Source organism: Sebastes umbrosus, chromosome 16, assembly GCF_015220745.1.
Source record: "Sebastes umbrosus isolate fSebUmb1 chromosome 16, fSebUmb1.pri, whole genome shotgun sequence".
In the NCBI taxonomy this organism is placed as follows: Eukaryota; Metazoa; Chordata; class Actinopteri; order Perciformes; family Sebastidae; genus Sebastes; species Sebastes umbrosus.
Genome location: NC_051284.1, coordinates 11,269,352 through 11,290,043, shown reverse-complemented (window position 1 = coordinate 11,290,043; position 20,692 = coordinate 11,269,352). Strand labels below are relative to the sequence as shown.

At 37.3% G+C, this 20,692-nt stretch overlaps 2 protein-coding genes across 5 annotated transcripts in view; both read right to left on the bottom strand.

The window, feature by feature from the left end:
• Window positions 1-12,533, bottom strand: part of scaf8 (SR-related CTD-associated factor 8) — a 35,343-nt gene extending 22,810 nt beyond the window's left edge. The window contains exons 1-3 of one of the 4 annotated variants that reach the window (XM_037746302.1): window positions 12,329-12,533; window positions 10,244-10,327; window positions 5,152-5,245 (exon numbers count right to left, since the gene is read on the bottom strand). Coding sequence is in view for 2 of the 4 variants with exons in the window: in XM_037746300.1 (XP_037602228.1) it covers window positions 10,244-10,327; window positions 12,329-12,358 (114 nt within the window). In the remaining 2 variants the exon portion in view is untranslated. Of the gene's footprint in view, window positions 1-5,151; window positions 5,246-10,243; window positions 10,328-11,982; window positions 12,006-12,328 lie in introns of those variants that run through there. The other 3 variants (XM_037746300.1, XM_037746301.1, XM_037746303.1) reach the window with 3 other exon arrangements.
• Window positions 12,534-15,591: 3,058 nt separating this feature from the next.
• LOC119474328 (connector enhancer of kinase suppressor of ras 3-like) overlaps window positions 15,592-20,692 on the bottom strand; it is a 53,870-nt gene continuing 48,769 nt past the window's right edge. Inside the window, 8 exon segments of the mRNA XM_037746304.1 lie at window positions 15,592-15,792; window positions 15,913-16,094; window positions 17,020-17,371; window positions 17,622-17,746; window positions 18,051-18,115; window positions 18,220-18,291; window positions 18,687-18,760; window positions 20,224-20,393. Coding sequence (XP_037602232.1) covers window positions 15,592-15,792; window positions 15,913-16,094; window positions 17,020-17,371; window positions 17,622-17,746; window positions 18,051-18,115; window positions 18,220-18,291; window positions 18,687-18,760; window positions 20,224-20,393 — 1,241 coding nt within the window.

The window sequence follows — 20,692 nt, the reverse complement described above, 5'->3', positions numbered from 1 at the left end:
AACTTTGGGCAAGTAGATATCTGCGGTCGAAAATGGGCTTAAGTGTTCAGGCGGAACTTGCGCTTGTGAACTTTGGTTCCACATTATGTGCATCAATCTACATACAAAATGCAATATACCTGAGCTGCCCACTGAAGTTCAGTCTATGTTTGGGAAACACTGGGGTAGCGGAGAGGCAGGGCCTCGCTTCCTCTGTCTCTCCCCTTGTACACACACAGACACCTCACGCTCTCCACTCATACATACAGAGATCATGTAAAAAAGCTGCTCAAGTGGGGCTATTTCTGACTGTATCGGCTTATGACAGACGTATACATTTTTGACCGATTCACCTAAAAATTTCAGGTGGATTCAAAGTTTTGTATCGATGAAGCCGTATCTAAGACTTTTGTATAAATTTTCCGACATGTATCGGTTAATCTTTACAACCCTAATACTTTGTCGCACTGACAACTAGAAATACCTTGTCAATCATCCATAATTGCTCTCACGAATTTAGTCAATAGAAGCTACATGGCTTTTAAAGTTTTGCCAAAAGATTACATAAGACAAAGTAACAGGTGCCCCTCATCCCTGCTATGTCGATGTCATAATACTGCTGCTGGTACTACGGTCATGGCTGTTATTGTATGTTATAAATCAGGGGTCAAATAAAGTATATCTGGAAACAAACCAGAACATAAACTATTTATTATAATGAGAAAAATATTTGGAAGTCAAGTATTACTACCTTTAAATGTACATAAAACTTACATATAGGTTAATTTAATCTATTTACAGATCAGTTAAAAACTATTTACATATAGGTAGGTAGGTAATGATGGTGAGTGCCAAATGTACTGTGTATCAGAACAAGGGGAGACTTGGAAATAAAGGCCTATCATAAAAATCCTGATTCTCTCTTCAGTTGCGCTCAACAAAGGCTCTAGCTCATAGAAAGAGAATGAGTAGAACATTGAACTGTTTTCCGTGGTCATTTAACTAGTTGCGATTGTTGTTAGTTATGGTGACAGCACACGTCAGCTGGGCCATAAAGTGGGTCTCACATTGTTGGTCCGCTGTTAAATGTGGAGGTAGTCACAGACTGGTTTGTGTTAAAAGGGACTGCCAGCACGCACGCACACACACGGGAATGTCTGTCCTACTCTCATTCTAATTCTATGCTCTGGACACTATTTGATAATTTATGGTAATAAGCTTTCAAGTAACTTGGGGATAATGTTTATGGTAAATTAAACAAAGCTTGAGTTGGATGGACACATTAAGCCACATTTATCAAGTACACACGAAGAAGTCCCTTTAGCAATCTATATAAATTATGAAAAAAGACATAACTGATCCTAAATGAGCTCTGACACTTGGTGAATGCTAGTCACTGTGTGCCACGGTTGTCTTGCTATCAAAGGTATCAAGCCAAAGATAAAAAGTGACAGACTGAATGTGTTATAAATTCCACTAAGTGGACCTTAATTGGTGGAGAATTGTGGCATTTGACAAATGCACAAACTACTCAGTGAAGCAACAAGTATAAAAATCACAAGTATACATCATTCAATCTTTCAGGAGGACTGCAGTGTTTAAGATTGTTATTATAACGACCCCCTCTTTCTGTTTGCCTAAAAGAGGGAAGATACATACAATACAGACAACGGACCAGACACAGCACACAGGAATAAACAAGACAGCCATCTTCAGCTAAAAAGCTGTTAATAGGCACCAGGGGTGTAACGATTCATCTACTACATCGATGTATTGATTTATAATCCTACGATACAACTACATTGATAGATACTCGGCAAGTTGTCCTTCACGGGAGACGTATATCGATGTAAAATCGATTTGAAACGCAAAAATCGATTGTATCGATATTAAGGATTTGCACCTTGTATTTAAGGACGACAAACGTTATATGAAAGTGTTTTTTAGCACTTGTATTAGTAAAGAAATACGAACGTAAGAAACGTAACTCCGGTTCTCCAGACATGCGTCAGCTCTGCCCTCTGCAGCGCGAGCGCGCATCCATGGCGTGAACGCGGATGTACGGAGCACTGGACTCCTCCTCTCTCACACACGGTAAAGGCTGGAGGGAGATGAGCAGTGGTCTGCATGAGATGGGGGCGGTTTCACCCACAGGCGCTTTCCCCGTGCACTGTCGGTTTTTTATTCAGAGAAAATGACTTTCCTTTTCCATGATATCTACTGTATGTAAACGCAGCATCAGCCTCACGTATCCAGCCGGAGAGCAGACGGTCCGCGAGGCAAGTTATCACGACGGGAGTAAAGTAAAAAACAAAACAGAAATTCAACTAACGTTAGTCTAATGTAGTTTTAAAATGTTTTTAAAGATGTTTTCATGTATGAAAAGACCATAAATGAACACTGTAGGTGGACTACTTGATTACTATAAGCAGAATCTTTAAACAGCGTTTGTATAGGAATGATTCTGTCCCAAGCTGTTTGATCACTATCAGCGGTTTGATCACTATCAGCGGTTGATCTCTGTATTATTGCTCCACTGTTTATACTGAAAATGAGGACAGAAGCAGCAGGTTATATTACTGCTCATTTAACTTGAATAGAAGTTGGTTTATTATATTTTTTGTTTAATATTGCCCTGCCTTGTATCTTGAGAACTGAAGCAGCAGGTCCTGCAGTTGCACTTTTTAATATTTTCAAATAAAAGCTGTATGTATTTGCCATTAATCGTTGTTTACTTGTTTATATCCATAATTAATTGATCCCTGATACGCTTACAAGAAAAACTTTGAGGAATCCTGACCAGTATCAGCTATTTATTTCACAGTCACACTGATTGAATTTTTGGCAAAAAAAGTTACTGTATCAATTTCAAATCATTGAATCGTATCGAATCGCTCTAGATGAGCCAAATATCGTCCTAAATCGTATCGGAACCATGGAAATCGTATCGTTGTAAAAACGTATCGTTACACCCCTAATAGGCACTACAACGGACACAGCAAAAAGTATAAGGCAAGCAAAGCTTAGTTAACTGTAGCTACTTAATGTAATCGCTGTTGGATTATAAAGCGAATCACCAATTGGCACAAACTTTTTAAGGCAAGATGTAAAAAAAATTAATTTATTAAAACATGTCCGAGCCTGTCAGATTGGTTAAATTGAGAAAAGCTCTTTGGTGAAGAGTGAGTCTTGCAGCTAACGCGACTACTGACAATAGAGTGCAGTCCACTGCCACCTCTTTCCTCTGAATTACATTTTACCATCCAGATTTGTTATAGGGCCGTCACTTTTTATTCAAATATTTAGATTACCGTTCCACCGCGGGAAAAAATAACAATATTCTGTCTGTAATGAAATGTCTTAACTCAAAATGTACAGTGTGTAAACGCAGCAGGCCGTGTATTGGACTCCAGCAGGGGGGTGCATTTGTAAAATGCAGTCACTCATCTACTGCATTCCCTGTTGCCCTCATCAGTAAACAAGATTATTGTACTCTTCACCAACACAAAACCTTACAATAAGTCATTTGTGAAAGCATTTTGGATTCAACACCATAAATAGAAAAAATGTGGATAAAGTTATCAGTTAGCCTGTCACTCACTTATTTGTCATTATTATATTTAGTGTAAGAGTTGCTCCTGCTTAGTGTAGATTGTTGTAATGCTATTGTTGATTCTGTGTATTATAAGAACTGTCTCTCTTGTCTCCATGTAGTGCAGGATCTGTTTGTATCCACAACATTTGAAAAATTAGGCTTTCTGGCTAACTGGCATATTTTCAGAAATGAGATTGATATGCACTGTCCAGGTCAAATAAAGTAATAAACTAAACTAAACTCAGGTGAGCCAGTGGCGGCACAGTGAGTGAACAGGAACTAGATCAGTTCTACAATATGCTTTAGGATTAGGCTACATGGGTTGCATTTGAATTAAAAATAAATTATTATTAAAGGTTAGTTCTCATTCGAACTTGATTTTTTTTTTTTTTAATTGACAGCTAGGCTGGAGCTGAACGGTTTTGAAAAATATCTAATTGTGATTATTTTGACTGATATTGCAATTGCGGTATGATTTGCGATATTGGAGGGAATGATAATTTTACATCATTATTCTCATTTTCATTTAAAACCATATTAAAATGAGTATGGTGTGATTTGAAATGTTTTAAGTCTGTAGAATATGAGGTATAGGCCAGGACATCTCTGCAGCACAACAATATTAAATTTAAAATGGTATTTTGACACACATTTTGCCTTTAACGAATATTGCGCCTCCCGTGATTTGAAAGTTGCGATTTCGATAAAAGTGTAATTTATTGTGCAGCCCTAGTGACAGACATAATTTGTTGTTAAAATCAGCACTTCAAATTGTGTCTTAAATACCAGGTTTGACATCCTCCAGTCCTTTCACAACATATGTGCCAATATGGAAAAACCCAGCCACACTGTGTGTGCAGAAGACATGAATCACTGCTACTGTGAAACAGACAACCCTCAGGGAATGAAATTACTATGTTAATGAATACTGTCATATTAATGCGATACTAACAGTGGCAAACTCTTGATGACTAACAGCTCTCAAAGATTCTGCACATGGTGTGTTTTATGAAGAACACCCCAAAATAGTATCCATCTTAGACCACTACGCCCTCACCTGCCTATGCCATGTGAAATAAAGTGTATATATGTGTTGTCCATTATGTTGAGGATTAATGCTGAATTACTGAAACTGTGTGTTTAGTGTGAAAGCAGCACTGTAAAGAATTTGGATCCGACCCTTAGGTCAACATTTTATATATCACCAATGAAAACTTGTCTATTTGCATCCTCAAAATCCCACCACACCAACTAATGATTTCTCAAGCAGCTTCATCAGTATGCATGAAGCAACTCAGGAAATGTTCTGACTTGACTACCAAAAACGAAAGGTGCATCAATCAGACCACAAAACAATTGTTGTCAACAGACAATTCAAGAAGAAAATGAACAAGATTGCACCTTCAATTTCCAACACAATCAAGAGCACAAAGCCAACGCATGATAACCAGAGGGGGAGTAATAGCCCACAGTGGCAACAGCAAAATCCCCACTTCTCTGGGTGTGTGGGAGCAAATTAGGTTTTAAATGATTTTAGTCTTGTTCCATCTTCCTTGTGAAACAACCCATACTCCTACCTAAGCTGGTTAGGGATTCTCTTATCTCTTTGTAACTCTCTCCACCCCATCCTCCTGCTTCACTTTCAGTGCTTTGGGGGAGCTGGGAGAGCTGCTGAGGGAAGGGGAAACGGGTGTTATTCTCAAGCAACATAAGCAACAGCAACACCAAAAAGCACAGCAGTTCGTTTAGAAACAAGAGTACAAACAGGACAAGGAAACACATTATCATTGGATTTATCATTAAGGACTGGTGTCCTGGACTTGTGCTGTCAGGCCTTGAAATCTTCAATTAATTCCCATGTTGTAATAATAAAATGTATAGTAATAATAATAATAATAATAATAATAATAATAAAAACAAATATAATGTAAATTTGTTAAGAAAAATATCTTCACTCTTGGCCTGCATCCCTTTAGCATCTATAACCACAGATGATCATAAGTACTTGTCAGTGTCAGTTTGTCAGTTTCTTTGACAGGCTTTTAATAGACCCAGGTTGTAGGAAACCAGCCAATAGTGTAATGTAGTGAAAGCATAGGAGACAAATTACAGAAAGGGTCTTTCTGACAAAATAGGGACAGATCCTGATTTTTAGGGAAAACTCAACCGTAATCTTTTAAAGAAATACAAATATAAAACTAAATAAAAGGGCAGGATTTCTTAAAGATAGTTTTTATTGCAGGTGAGTGCAATATTAGAAGGTCTTATGATGCGGACCTCTATTAAAATCTGACTGTCCTTTTAAAACACACCCTAGTTATGTTACTGCTTAAGAAACACTTGTAGCAAACAATATTGTGCATTAAAAGGTTTTAATGTGCCTACAAATTAGGGCTGTCTTTGACCAAAGAAATTCTTAGTCGACTAACTCATATGATTTTGTTGACTAATCGATTAGTTTCCCCACAAAGAATCACATAAAAACACCACTTTACACCTTGTGTTTACCAGAGATGTGCTCATAGGTTTCTTGGAAATAAGTCATTCAGCATGAAAAAGCATAAAAAAAATGACTAATCGACTAAAGACATCTTAGTCGACAAAGACTAAAACGACCAATACGACGCCATAGAGGGGGCAGCCCTACAACAACTGAGCGAGTTATGGCCCACACATTGTAGTGTGTTTAGTTATTGACTCTGTGTAATTCTGTCTTACATTGCTGTGTTAACTACGGAGAATGTTAGACAGGAAATAAAAGGTAAAGCAACCAAAATATCACAATCTACCTCCAACATGTAATCCATGGACAGCTATTGTTAAGAGTAGAGCAATGCTTTTGTGGATTTATTGTTTAATCCAACTGTGGTGTTAGATCAAGAATTAGTTCCTCAGAGACCGTTAGATTTAAAAGGGCAGACCATAGACGAGGTGACCACGGGGTTCTGTTATAGTTGTATTAATTGATATATTTAGAACTCTATGATGTTTATAGTGTCATATCACAGAGAGTTTACAAAAAAATCTAATCAGCAAAATTAGGTGAAGGATTTGCAACTACATTTGTAAGATACATTCAAATCATAAGCTAATGCCCGGAATTTTACAATTTGTTGATATTGTGTAAGGTGCAGCCATTGCCAATGATGGATGTTATTAGGTAAGGCTGTCTACAAAAGATGTTTCAGCAACTGTATACACACAGGTCATGTAGCAGCTCGAGTTATATGTGTAACCACGATCCTGAGCGTCTTTTAAGACTTCAAGTCCATTTTCTTCTATTTTACGAGTTTAACTAGTGTTTGTGTATAATACAGTGCTACCAAAACATGGGTGACCACACAGCAGTACTGTGACTGAGTGTGTGACCGGGCGCAGCCATTCTTGTGAAGCGTCGACGCACGTTATACAAATGGTCGTATTTTTGTAATCGATTACGTCAACGTATCGCCCCGCCCTACACCAATAGTAACACTTGCATGTACCAGTAATTCCACTGTTGTTATTTTGTCAGCTTTAACATAACACTGAGCCTCTGACATGACTTCCAATCAGAGCAGTAACTCAGAGAAGCTGTCGCCAAACTCAATTCAAACAATTTGTTCACTCAAACATTAGAAAGAAGCACTGAGATTTGAGATGTCACAAAAAGAAAAGCATAATAAAATCAATAATCGTTGAAATCCGTTTAGGGTCCTGGTATTGTGCATGCTGGCTCAATGTCCTGACTTATTGGGGCACTTTAACAATGGCTCCGTTCTATTAGAAACCTCTGTGCTTTACTTACAATGAAAAGTCAAAATGTCTGCTGTGAAAAGAGCCTTTTGCTATATCTGAAGATAATGGATCTATACTAGGGCTGCACAATTAATCAAAATGTTATCGAAATCGCAATATGGTCTACTGCAATTTTCAAATCAGGAGGCGCGATATTTGTTTAAGGCGAAATGTGTGTCAAAATACTATTTTAAATTAAATATTGTGGCGCCGCAGAGATGTCCTGACCTACACATCATATACTAGACTTTAGAAAACATATTTGTTTGGTATAGAGCCCCACAAAAATCACACCATAATCATTTTAATGTTTTTCAATGAAAACAAGAATGATATAAAAATGCCCTCATTCCCTTAAATATCGCAAATCATATCGCAATTGCAATAACATTTAAAATAATCGCAATTAGATAATTTTTCAAAATATATAAAGTAATACTAAGTTTTTGTATTTAAGTTTAATTAACATACCATTTAAGGTAAGTTCAAATTCCCTTTATAGCATCATCCCATTTGGCTTATTGATGATTTTCCAGGTTTTTCAACAGCATAGCTTTTCTTTTTTTTTGAGCAGCAGCAGACTCTTGAGTGCCACATTTTAGATCCTTCAAACAGCAACAGCTTTTTGGAGCAATCAAAGCCTTCAACTGTATCATGATGCACTGATAAAGTAACTTAAACAAAAATAAAACCCTGCATGTTGTTAGGTGAGATAGAAACCCAATCTCAAACTAATCCTATGTCTCTTCAAGCTGATTTTGATACTATACTAATATCAATGGAAACCGACGACTACGCAGAAGTTGGGGAAAAACTCAATGAATCCTGTCACATAATAGGCTTGCTCATCAGTGGCTTTGGCGGGGGAAGATATGGAAAATATGATGTCACAAAATGTACCAACATTGTTGTTACATCCTTCATACTTGATATACTGAATAGTACATTGTGTTAATATTTTTTTTTACAATACTTAAAATGCAAAAAGTAACTGCTACATTCTGGTCTAGCTGTCTGATTTTCATATACTAAAAAAAGCCCAATCGCAACTGCTAAAACCCATACATAAGAGACTTTGTGATATTGATTGTCAAGCACCCTTGATTTTTTAAGTCCTTAACCCTCCACTCCATAGTTAATATGGAGTCCCACAGGATCTCAATCCTACTGCAGCCCTCTATATAATACTTCCAACATATTATCTGATGTAAGCAATATTAATTGTTATTCCAGTTTTATGGAAAATCATTCATGCAGTGCCCATATCATGGGCTTTGCTCATAGTCGCGCATAGTATGGGTGTCCCATATGGAAATTGGGAATTGGCAAAAACATACACTACATGGACTCATATGCATCATCCTGACATGTTTTGGTTTGCTTGCTTTTTTAGCTTCATCTTAATTCCTTCCTGTAACCCAACAATGCTTTCTCACTACCTGCCTTATTTGTGAGCCTACCAATAGCGATGCACCGATACCGGATCGGATATCGGGCTGATACTGACTCATATAGCTGGATCGGGTATCTGTGACAATGGGGACGATCTATTTAATTAAATTTTATGTTTATATACTATATACATTATATAATGGAATTTAATTTTTCTGTTTAAGTTTTGACCAATTTGTTGCTGCATTAAAAAGGTTTAAACTTTAATTGTAATTTCTGTTAATTTTATTTATTTATTTTTTCTACAACGTTGCTAGTGTACAATTTATTGTTTTAATAAAATTCAGTTAATTTTGAAGATTTTTTTTTACCAAGTTGCCGGTGTACGGTTTATTTATTATTAATTCAGCAAATGTATATCTATGTATTTATTTGTTACATTTTGTTTAACAAAGTTAGGAAAGCAATGTTTAAGTCCAGCCTTACACATAAAAAAAATTATTCCAGTCACTTCCACACAGTGAGGCATACAGCTTATTAATCAAACTCTGGTATCTGATCGGTACTCGTTATCGGCCGATACCCAAAGCCCAGGTGTCGCTATCAGGACTGAAAAAGTGGGATCGGTGCATCCCTACCTACATGCTAGTGTGACATGAGTTTCAGTCTAAAGGCTTTTCAGAAAATATAAAAAGGTACCTGCAGAAAAACAGATGCCTTTGTACTATTTTTAGGTAATGAAATTTGCCCAGGTATTTGTGAAAGGATATAGTCATCAGAAGTTAAAACGCTTATTCAAGCCCCTTCACAGTCTCGTACAAGACTGCATAATTATTTCCTACATATTGTACATAAGTATTCACAAGGGTAAATAGGATGTCAAAAACAATCCACTTGTCTGGATGAGTTCATCTGAGCTGACATTGATTTGTAATAGGTCAAATCATTGACATAAGGAGATCAGCAGCTTGTAAAAGTATAATGAGGGCATTACCGCCACTTGCTTCATTATTTATTGACATCAGCCCACAAAGTCTACATTTGCAGTTTCATCTTTGTTAGCTTGAGTTTAGTCTTCTGTATTTTATCAACCAAAAAAGTGTCCATTATTTAATTAAGTAGCATTTAGATGATGTTTGAATGGCGTTTAAAAATCTGTTTTTGTATTAATCAAGTGACATACTATAATGCAGTTTGTGGCTATAACAGATATTATTTGTTGGGAATAAATAAGTCAATATCTGTTCCACATTTCACTTATCGTCTTCTCATTTTTCACTCTAAACAGAGAAATTGACATATGCCTTTTAATGACTTACTACATATTTCTCTGAAGAGATTTTACCTAGGTTTACACTTTAAAAACTAGAATATCATGCTCTTAGCTGGATGGTTAAGCATAGATATTATTCTTAGGAATTGGAGAGCATTTCTCTTTTTATGATTTCCATTTCTTTATTCCCCCATTACCTGCCTCATCCTTTATCACTACATACTTACTTTTATAGCTTTGATTCCAGACTTGGTGATCTGGGTCATCTTGGCCTTGGAGATGGGCGGCTTGTACTCGTTCAATGAGTACAGCTGAAAGATAAAATGAGACAAACAGAGAACACATTGTGTCAAAAGTCATTCAAGACTATATGAACAAGCAGTAGTCCAGAGCATCATCCCCCCATGTTTGTGGTCAGGGAGTTTATAATGAGACCATGTAGTGGGGGCTTGCCTCGGACTATTTGTTTTGGTAGGATCATAATAACCATGTAATCATAATAACCTGAATGTGAAATACATTTGTCTGTGCAATATATCCTTGATGCAATATACACCTCAAGTGCAACTACCTTTGTTTACATTTTATTTATTACATATACCCTACCTATTTTACAAGTGCAACTACCTTTGTTTACATTTTATTTATTTATATCTACCCTACCTATTTTACAAGTGCAATTACCTCTGTTTACATTACATCTATTTTTATACTTCTAGTGTAACACTTCTGTTTATATATTTATTTATTACATCTACTTTACCCGTTTTATTTGCTTTATAACTGTGTGTGTGTTTTTTCCTGTTATATGTTTTATCTGCCTCGTTTAGTCTTGTCAAGTATTTGTTTTAAAGCAATGACCAGAAGTGGCAAACTGTGAATCTCATTGTATTTAATACAATGACAATAAAGCTTTCTATTCTATTCTATTTAGATAACAGTCATATAGTTTCACCTGTTGTCGTGTGAACAGCATATTTCATATTTGTCTAACTATGATTATTTATAATTATTCTAACTATAATTATCACCTTTAATCTGTGTTATACAGAAATATACATTAATTACTGATATATTTATCCTTAACACCTGTATTTATTTAACAGAACAAACCATTATGATAAGAGTCATATAGTTTGACTAGTTGAACAGCATATTTACCTAAAACTAGATTAAAGAATTAATAATATTTTGCCTTCTGCTGCAGGTGAAATAAAGGTGTAATAATATTAAACAGTTCATGGGCCTCCGTTGTTATTCAGTGTGAATCTCGTTGTATTTAATACAATCACAATAAAGCTTTCTATTCTATTCTATTTAGATAACAGTCATATAGTTTCACCTGTTGTCGTGTGAACAGCATATTTCATATTTGTCTAAATATAATTATTTATAATTATTCTAACTATAATTATTACCTTTAATCTATGTCATACAGAAATATTAATTAATTACTGATATAATTATCCTTAACACCTGTATTTATTAAACAGAACAAACCATTATAAGAGTCATATAGTTTCACTAGTTGAACAGCATATTTACCTAAGAGAAGATGTAAGAATTAATAATATGTTGCATTTTTCTGCAGGTGAAATAAAGGTGTAATAATATTAAACAGTTCATGGGCCTCCGTTGTTGTTCACTGTGAATCTCGTTGTATTTAATACAATGACAATAAAGCTTTCTATTCTATGTAATGTTGATTGCGGTGGAGTTGTGTATTGGTTAACTCTGAGTGATCACTGATTAACATTACTCTGGTGTCGATGCAGACAAACGGGTGCGCTGCTAGCTCTGATGGCTAACATTAATGGCTAACCTACGTCTTGTCCTAACAATCATGTCTATCTCGAGTCATTTATATTCTGTGCGACTGTTAAGATAACACTAATTAAGTCAGAGGCACATAGCAATAAATATCAGGCACAAAAAAGGCCAGTTAGTGCGAAGTATTTTAACTCACGTCCATATTGGTTAGCCAGCTAAGCTAACGTTAGCTCCACCAAGTTATCTTTGCTAACTTGTAACTAGCTGGTTACCATTAGCAACAGTCTGTGGAGGATATTTGCTCGTAGCCTGGCAACCAAACACGATGCATGGTAAGAAACATCTTCTCTTCACAGTCAGTACACTCAACATGATGAATTAAGACACCGAATAACGTTAACGCTGTATTGTTGTGCACAGACAGACAGCGGCCTACTTGATGCTATCGTTAGCATTACTAGCTACTAACCGTGCTAAACGTGAACACGATAACATTCATCTACTGAGCGGAATGTGGTGCAAAGCGGGGTTCAAACACAAACCTCATTGTTAAAGGCTTTGACGGCCTCCATAGTGTTGCTCTGCAGGTGGGCTGTAAGTATTTACAGATATCTCCTCAATAATAACCGGTTATACAGACATGCATGCTCGACGTTTGGCGAGATGGAGGAGACTGACTGGCTGCCAATATGGCGCATAACGTCGATAGGAAACCTGCAGAGAGACCGACGACTCCTAGCGGCACATTAGGGGACATCACAGGTAGAGGACCAAAAGTTGCTTTTTGTTTTTGTATCAAAGGATACATCACATTGGTTTCTGTACACAAACACTCAATCATGTATCCTCCTGGGAACCGAGTTTAAAAAAAAGTGTCTTCCAATTACTTTCTTTTGTGATTTACTTCCTTAAAAGAAAATCTTAACAATTTAGGTTTGTGAAACTTTATTTTTGTTGTCCACTGTAGATAGATAGATAGATAGATAGATAGATAGATAAATAGATAGATAAATAGATAGATAGATAGATAGATAAATAGATAGATAAATAGATAGATAGATAGATAGATAAATAGATAGATAAATAGATAGATAAATAGATAGATAGATAGATAGATAGATAGATAAATAGATAGATAGATAGATAGATAGATAGATAAATAGATAGATAGATAAATAGATAGATAGATAGATAGATAGATAGATAGTAACTTTATTAATCCAGAGGGAAATTCAAGTTTCCAGCATCACAGTTCCATAGTGCAAAACATGTTAGTAAAAAGGCAGTAAAAAAGTTAGTAGTGCAAAGTACAAAGTACAAAATAATATACCAGATATAAAAATACAAGATGAAGAAGAAAACTGTTAAAAGTGAATATAGTGCAGAGTAACAGCTGTGATACACAATTATTAAAAAAGTGAATATAGTGCAGAAGAGACTATTAAAAGTGAGTATAGTGAATTATTATCTGTCCTGCAGACCGTCCTCCTTTGTCCCCCCCTCCCTAGAGAGGTGCTGTACAGTTTTAGTGGACTACAGGACTATTTCAGTGTGAAAAGACAAAAAAAATGAACAGATTATGGCTGTAGAGTGATATTAAACCAAGAATACATTCAAATTGATTAAAAAAACACACACATGCCATATCACTGGAAAGTCTAGGATGTCCTCTTTATTATACACCAGGGGTTGATAGAGTAGGTCAAAAGAGTAAGAGGATATGCATGAAGACAAAACGTCAGTGAAGGGACATTACAAGTATAGTACCAAAAGTTCCCCTTTGCTTTTTTTTTTAATCAAAGAATACATCACACCGGTTTCTGTACACAAACACTCAATCATGTATCCTCCTGGGAACCGAGTAAAAAAGAAAGTGTCTTCCAATTACTTTTTTTGTGATTTCCTTCCTATTTAGGGTTAAAAGAAAATGTTAACTAATCTTAAAATTTAGGCTTGTTAAACTTTATTGTTATTGTCCACTGTAGTGGACTACAGGACTATTTCAGTGTGAAAAGATTAACAAAATGAACAGATTATGGCTGTAGAGTGATATTAAACCAAGAATACATTCAAATTGATTAAAAAAAACACACACATGCCATATCACTGGAATGTCTGAGATGTCCTCTTTACAATACACCAGGGGTTGATAGAGTAGGTCAAAAGAGTAAGAGGATATGCATATGGACAAAATGTCCACTACAGAGGACACATGTCAATGGGCTGGGTCTCAGGAGGATATGGGCAGCTGTAGCTCAGAGGGTAGAGCAGGTTGTCCACCAATCGGAAGGTCTTTAGTTCGATCAAGATACTTAACCCCAAATGACTTTCTGTGTGAATGAGTATTTAGATTAGATCCTGATGGGCAAAGTTGGCACCTTAGCAGCCTCTGTGCCATCATTGTATGAATGTGTGTGAATGGGTGAATGCTGACATGTAGTGTAAAGCGCTTTGAGTTGTCGGAAGACTAGAAAAGCGCTATATAAATGCAAGTCCATTTACCATATATGGTGACATTGACCACATTAAATCAAGTAGAGGAACATGTTCATTCTTATGATAACACTTTATTTCCCTGTATACAAAACAAACACAGACTGTCATCTCACACATCAATGTACAACTATTTACACAGAGTTAATATGAACATACACAACAGATGAAATGCAAATCTTTGTTACCTGGAGCTTGGTTGGGCCCCTACCAGTATAGGTGTCGTCACCATGTCAGAGGCCCCTGCTAGTCTTTCCTAAATAATATTAATGCCTGATGTCTGGATCTAAATCACCTCCTAAAATGTGTAACTAGTACAGGGTTTGGGTCTGTTGGGCTTGTTTATAAGGGCCTGGCCAGGCCATTATAAGAGTATTTCCTGAGAATTATCCACATCATGTGTGTTCAAATGCAAACGAATACTGCTACACCCTGCATTAAAAAGTCCAATACACTACAAAGTCTTTATCACATTTGCAATAAAATATAAATTAAGTTACTGTCAATGTTTGTGGTAAAAAAAAACAACCTCCAGAGCATGTTTGCATTAAGATTGTAATTCTTCATCTAAAATTTTGGTTAAGAGGAATACATAATTACATGGGATGTTCTACTGAAAATTAGGTGATTTCTTATGTCTTGGATTTAAATTAAATTGTAGTAACAATGATTTGACACTTTGACTCTTAAAAATTTAAATTATCATGACTTGTGACCGACATTTATTCAGTTAGTGCGGGCCCTTGTATTCAGTTTGGAAAATCTCAATGATAAGTACGATGATAACATTTCTAGGGCGAACAACATCATTCAAAGCAGTTGCTGTAAAACATGTGTAACAGGCAGCGATGGTGCATGGCACCAATAATTGACTGTAACAGTTAACAGTTAAAATTTCTCTACTACTGATGAAATCAAAGTAGATACATTAAAAAACAAGTGTTTCCATGCAGAGATCAAGGGATCCGTTATTACAACGTACTCCATCATTACAAATATTAAAACAATTTATTCATAGGTTCACGGAATTACAACATAAAAACTGTAAAATTTGCTAATCTTACAAATCAAACAGTAAAAGTAATACTAAGACACTTTTCACATTTTAATGTGACCTGCTAATCGTATGATGTCTGCATCATCTCCGTTTAGGAACTAAAAACACTCTTCTTCATTGATCCAGTTACTTGTTGAATAGCACTCAAAAGTCCACTGATACGGAACAGTAGTCTCAATTGAAAACGGCAGTGTGTGTTCAAAGTATGTGAAGTCCTCAGAGTCCAGACATAGTATAACCAGCCATGAGGAGTCTTTATAAACTGGTCTCGACCACTGGAGCAGCAATGACTGATGCTGCGGCTTTCGTGGCTCCTGCTGCCACCTGCTGGTTATGTACCATGCAGATCTCCTGCACCAAAGTTACATTGGCCTCTTTCCACTCTCTGAACTTGTCTGAGTTAAGCCCCGGGTACGACAACACCTGCTCTATTGCATGCAGGTCGGCCTCTTTTGACTGTGCCAGAAAAGAAGAGAGCAAAGAAATTGATGAAAATGTAATAATTGCACAAAGATCTCCACATTCTAAAGAATCTACATACTTTTGCAAGAACAGACTATGAAACAGAATATGTACCTTTAATGTGCTGTTGAGGGTCCTGATAAGGTGCAGTTTGTCATTGACAGTGTGGTTTTTACAGCGTTTCACGAAGGAGGCCCTGAATTCCCTCTTCGTGGATGGTTTACGATCTCCAATTGGCGAGAGGCTGGCCTCTTTCAGATGAATATACAGCCTCTCCATCTCATCTGAGCTGTTCCCTAAGTCACAGAGATAGAAAATATATTGGTACCAGATCAACAATATGTCAACGCTGCTTTACAAAACCCAGATAGGCCACAGGCAAAGGAGAGAGGGTACAAAACATATGAAAAAAATCTGAAATAGAATGAAAATGTGCCAGCAAATACGTTAACTGACATATCCTCCTCTGAGCAAAGATGTTAACCAAAGTTATGAGAAACATTAAATGATCTCTGCTAGCATGTTTTCTTGAAAAAAGTGGAAACGATACAGCAGAAATCCAAAGCAGTCTCCTTTACTTAAAATGAAAGTTTGAACAAAAGCAGAACCAACCGTCTTAAAGCTTTTAAAGGACCTATTATGCTTATATTGCATAATTGTATTTTGGGTTTCTAGTAAACCATGTTTGCATGCTTTAATGTTCAAAAAACACTTTACTTTTCTCATAGCGCCTGTGCTGCAGCACCTCTTTTCACCCTCTGTCTGAAACGCTCTGTTTGAGCTCCTGCCCCCCCTCCCCAAAAAAGCCCAGTCTGCTCTGATTGGTCAGCTGGCCCACTGTTCTGATTGGTCAACCAGACCAAATTCTTCGGACTCCGCTCCAGCTGCGCTCTAACTAGCTTTGTTTGAGGGCCTGCCAAACTAGCTGCTAGGCAGGTATTACGCAAATGTGTTACGTGGTGACATCATAACATTACGGAAGAAAACGCGGGACTTCAAGTAAGGTGTTTCAGGCAATTCAGGAGCAGTGTTTCTGTGGGGGAGAGTTACTCCCTTTGGCATGGACTTTTGACTTTGTAACTTTGCAGACCTTTTACATGCACAAAAACACTATAAAACACACTAAAGCAAAGGGAAAAAGCACAAAAGCATAATAGGTCCTCTTTAAGGTATAAAAGTCACAAAACCACAACCAATCAAAGGAGTAAAATAATGTCTCACCTTCATTTTCAGCACCCGAAACGACCGCCTGTGCCTCCCCCTCCGCAACAGGGCTTTCCTCATTGGACCCCGTTTCCGGAGGGTCCTGTTGAGATGAGCTCTCCGACACCTGGGGCTCATCCTCTTCTTCCGTCTCCTCTCGCGGAGGTCGATGAGAGTGTACTTGAACTGAGCACACCACTGCCGTTTCCCCAATCGGAGGGGCCGCCTGCGAGACCAGGTCCAACCAGGACTGCCGCTGCTTGGCGAGCGAGGAGGTGGAGCTCTGCGAGGTCATTGTGCTGACGGGGGACGAGAGCGAACCGTTGGCTTCGCTTGGGACTGCGGAGGAGTAGGGGGGAGGAAGGGTGCCCTGAAAGACACATTTACTACGATCAGACACAATAATCGACCGTAATATAAAAAGGATTTTGTTTAGTTGAATACAGAAGTTTTATTACATATGGAAAGAAATCAACCTTTTTAAAAAAACTAAATTGCCAGCTCCGCAAGAATAAACATACTATGGCAAATTAATTCAGTAACTACGATATACAGTGAATGGCAGCGTCCTGTATAGTTGTGACTGATGGTGCAGTTGACTGTTTATAGAAGAGACTGACCTGATGTGTGCTTCCAGGTGGACCGGATGAATCCACGGAGTCCCGCAGGGTTTGTTCAGAGTATGGTGGAGGGGGGATCTCTGTGCTTTCAGCTTCTTCGTGGTCACTGGCTTCACTATAACACTCTGCATGGGATACACACAAATACACACAATAGTCAGAACTCATAACATGACACACACAACCAGAAACCAGAGGAAATGATTTCAATTTCAGCCCTGAAATCGCTAGAAATGATCAGTGCTGCTGCTGAATGTCAAGTTTAGTATTAATCTAAACTTAGCTCTTATGAAATCTTTCCGAAACCAATTTGATTAAATCAGAAAGAACAAGGCCGTTTTTCTTATAAAAAGTTGTCGTCTTGTAGATACAAGGTTTTCATTCAAGAACAGTAACAGAAATACATTTCTGATCGTCATGGGTGCTCACCGACTGCAGTGTTTCGTTCTGTTGGATCGTATTGAATGGCAGCTAGCCCGAGCCTATTCAGCCATCTGAAGAAAAAAGAAGAAAAAAGAATATTCAACTCAACAACATTTGACAAAACAAGACAACACATTTTGGGTACATACAATGTTGTAGTTTGTATGTGACTTACAAGGTCATCTCTTCGTGGCTCTCAGCAGCAAAATAAAACATCATGACGTGTGGGTGGCAAGCTTTGAACGCACTGCATGAGGAAAAGCAAATGGAGAGCAGTTGAGACAGAGTGAAAATAAGGTTCTACTGGAATTTATGTAAACTGTGAGTTAAACCATGTGTTTATTCTACTTTTTATTAATCATTTTCAGATTGTTTCAAGTCTATATATACATATACACACTATATATGTGTGGGAGCACTTTCTGTGTCATTCAGGTCCCACGATAGATACAGATACAGACTTTTTTGTATTTCCTGTTGCAATGTTTGTTAATGCAGTAGCCGACAGGAAGTAAACTCGGACCAAAGCTGTTGCCCTAGCAACAGAATGGCAATTAAAAGGTCTATAGTTCCTTTTTAATTCAAACCACCGATAGTGGCTACGTGATTGAAACTAAACCACTAAGTGAACTATTAGCTTACTGTTTCTTCTTGCACTCTATGGCTATGTCAATCATGAAGTTGGTGAGGTCAATGTAGCCTTCAGCCTTCTCCGCCTGCGAACACACAGATTGAACAACAGAAAGCAGCGTTAAAAACAAAACGGATGATGTCAAACCACTTCCTGACAATGACACCTGCCGTTGAATTGCAGCAGTCTAACTTCTTCTATTTTTTCCTGCCATGTAATGGTGACATACTGAACAGTTGATCTGATTGATGTCATCATGCCAGTAAATTAAGAACGGCAGTTACGTATAGCTGTGTCAGAAAATCTGATGGGCTATTAGTGATACCGTGGCATTCAGGAAACACAGTGACACAGCTTGTGACGGGCTGGCAGGAGGACAGCTGTGGCAGAAGCAAGTATGACTCATGTGCAGCCCCCGATGCCTCACGAGGCGCATCTGTGACTCCATAAGATAAATGCTGCGAAACTATTCAGTTTTATTTGGATTTTGCTCTAGTTTGCAAAAATAACTAGAGCAAAAAATACTTTATTAGGAAGCACTAGAACTGAGATGACATTGGATCGGATTGCAATGGATGGATTTAGTGCTCCAGTTTTTTTTGGGGGATAAATGTTGCAAATGAGTCACTGCAGTACTTCATACATATGAAAACAAAATGCACCATGACAAACTGTGTGCCGATTTTCATTTTGAATAATGGATATCGTTTACGAAATTTCTTCAAAACAATTTTTTTTTTTAAATTCTTTCTTTCAGAAGTTTGTATAGGAGAAAAAATAATTCCCCAAATAGAAATCATATCATCCTTGCTAATATTTTAAAGAAAGAAATAACAGTCAATATTTGACTTAATTGGTTTGAATAAATGTCATGGTTTACTGCATGTTCGGTGAGCAAAAGTGTAATTTTTGTTTAAAGTTAGTGACATTTAAACACGGTTTAAACCAGCTTTTTCGTTACACTGCATACCTTTATTGTTTTCCAAAAACTATTACAAAAAACATCAAGCAGGCACACCGTCGCACTGGGTGACATCTTCCTTCATTACAATTAACATGGGCATTATCTCGAGTCAATCCCACATACACTGTCCTGCTGCACTATTACACACTGGGGCACATACTGTGTATACATCTGCTGCTGAAGATAACCCTACAAATGCACTATTTACTCCTGTTTGAGTAATATTTGCTAAAAACAAAAAAAAAAATAAGCATATATTTGTGACCGGTTTTAAAAGAAAGAAATATGTCAGAGCATGTCACAGCCTGAGGGAAAACCAGCAGAATAACACTTTCATTATAATATACTACCTAGTAACGTGCCAACCAGTAGCAATAATGCAAATTTGAATTTGAGAGAGACAGTTTGAGATTTGCAAAGAGAAACAGAAATTTAACATTATTGTTATATATTGTGTGTAGCTCAGGGTTTGAGGAACTATAGTTGCTGACTGGAGTTTCTGTTAATAGTGATGAGCTGTGACAGCAGTTGAACATGTTTACATCATAAATGGGGTCTCCTGATGAAAAGGCTGTTTTACTCACCAGGTGGTTGGCGTACCAGTAGAGAGCCGTCTTCTTCAGCACAAACCAGTACTTCTTCCATTTGATACCCAGGAAGCCTTTGCTCTCTTTCTTCCTGTACAGCCAGCCCTGGTGGTCTGGGGGACCCAGCTCTTTGACCGAGATCCGTCTCCTGCTCATTGTACCATTGCCTGTGCACAGAAAAAACACATGAATGCACTGTCTGAGACCTCCTTCCTGTTGTCCGCAGAGATGAAAAAGCCACAGTTAAGCGCAAGTACAGCATTAGAGGAAGCAAGTAGTCTGAAATCCTAACGAGAACAGACGAAACATTTCCAGTCTAGTCAAAATAGGCCACTGTGCTGGGTAAATAATCAAATTAATTCTAAAAATAGCACTGAACAAACCCGCACATTATCAAGAATCCAATATATGTGAATAGTCACATTCAGCCTACCTGTTCCAGTTATGAATCAGAATAACAATAACA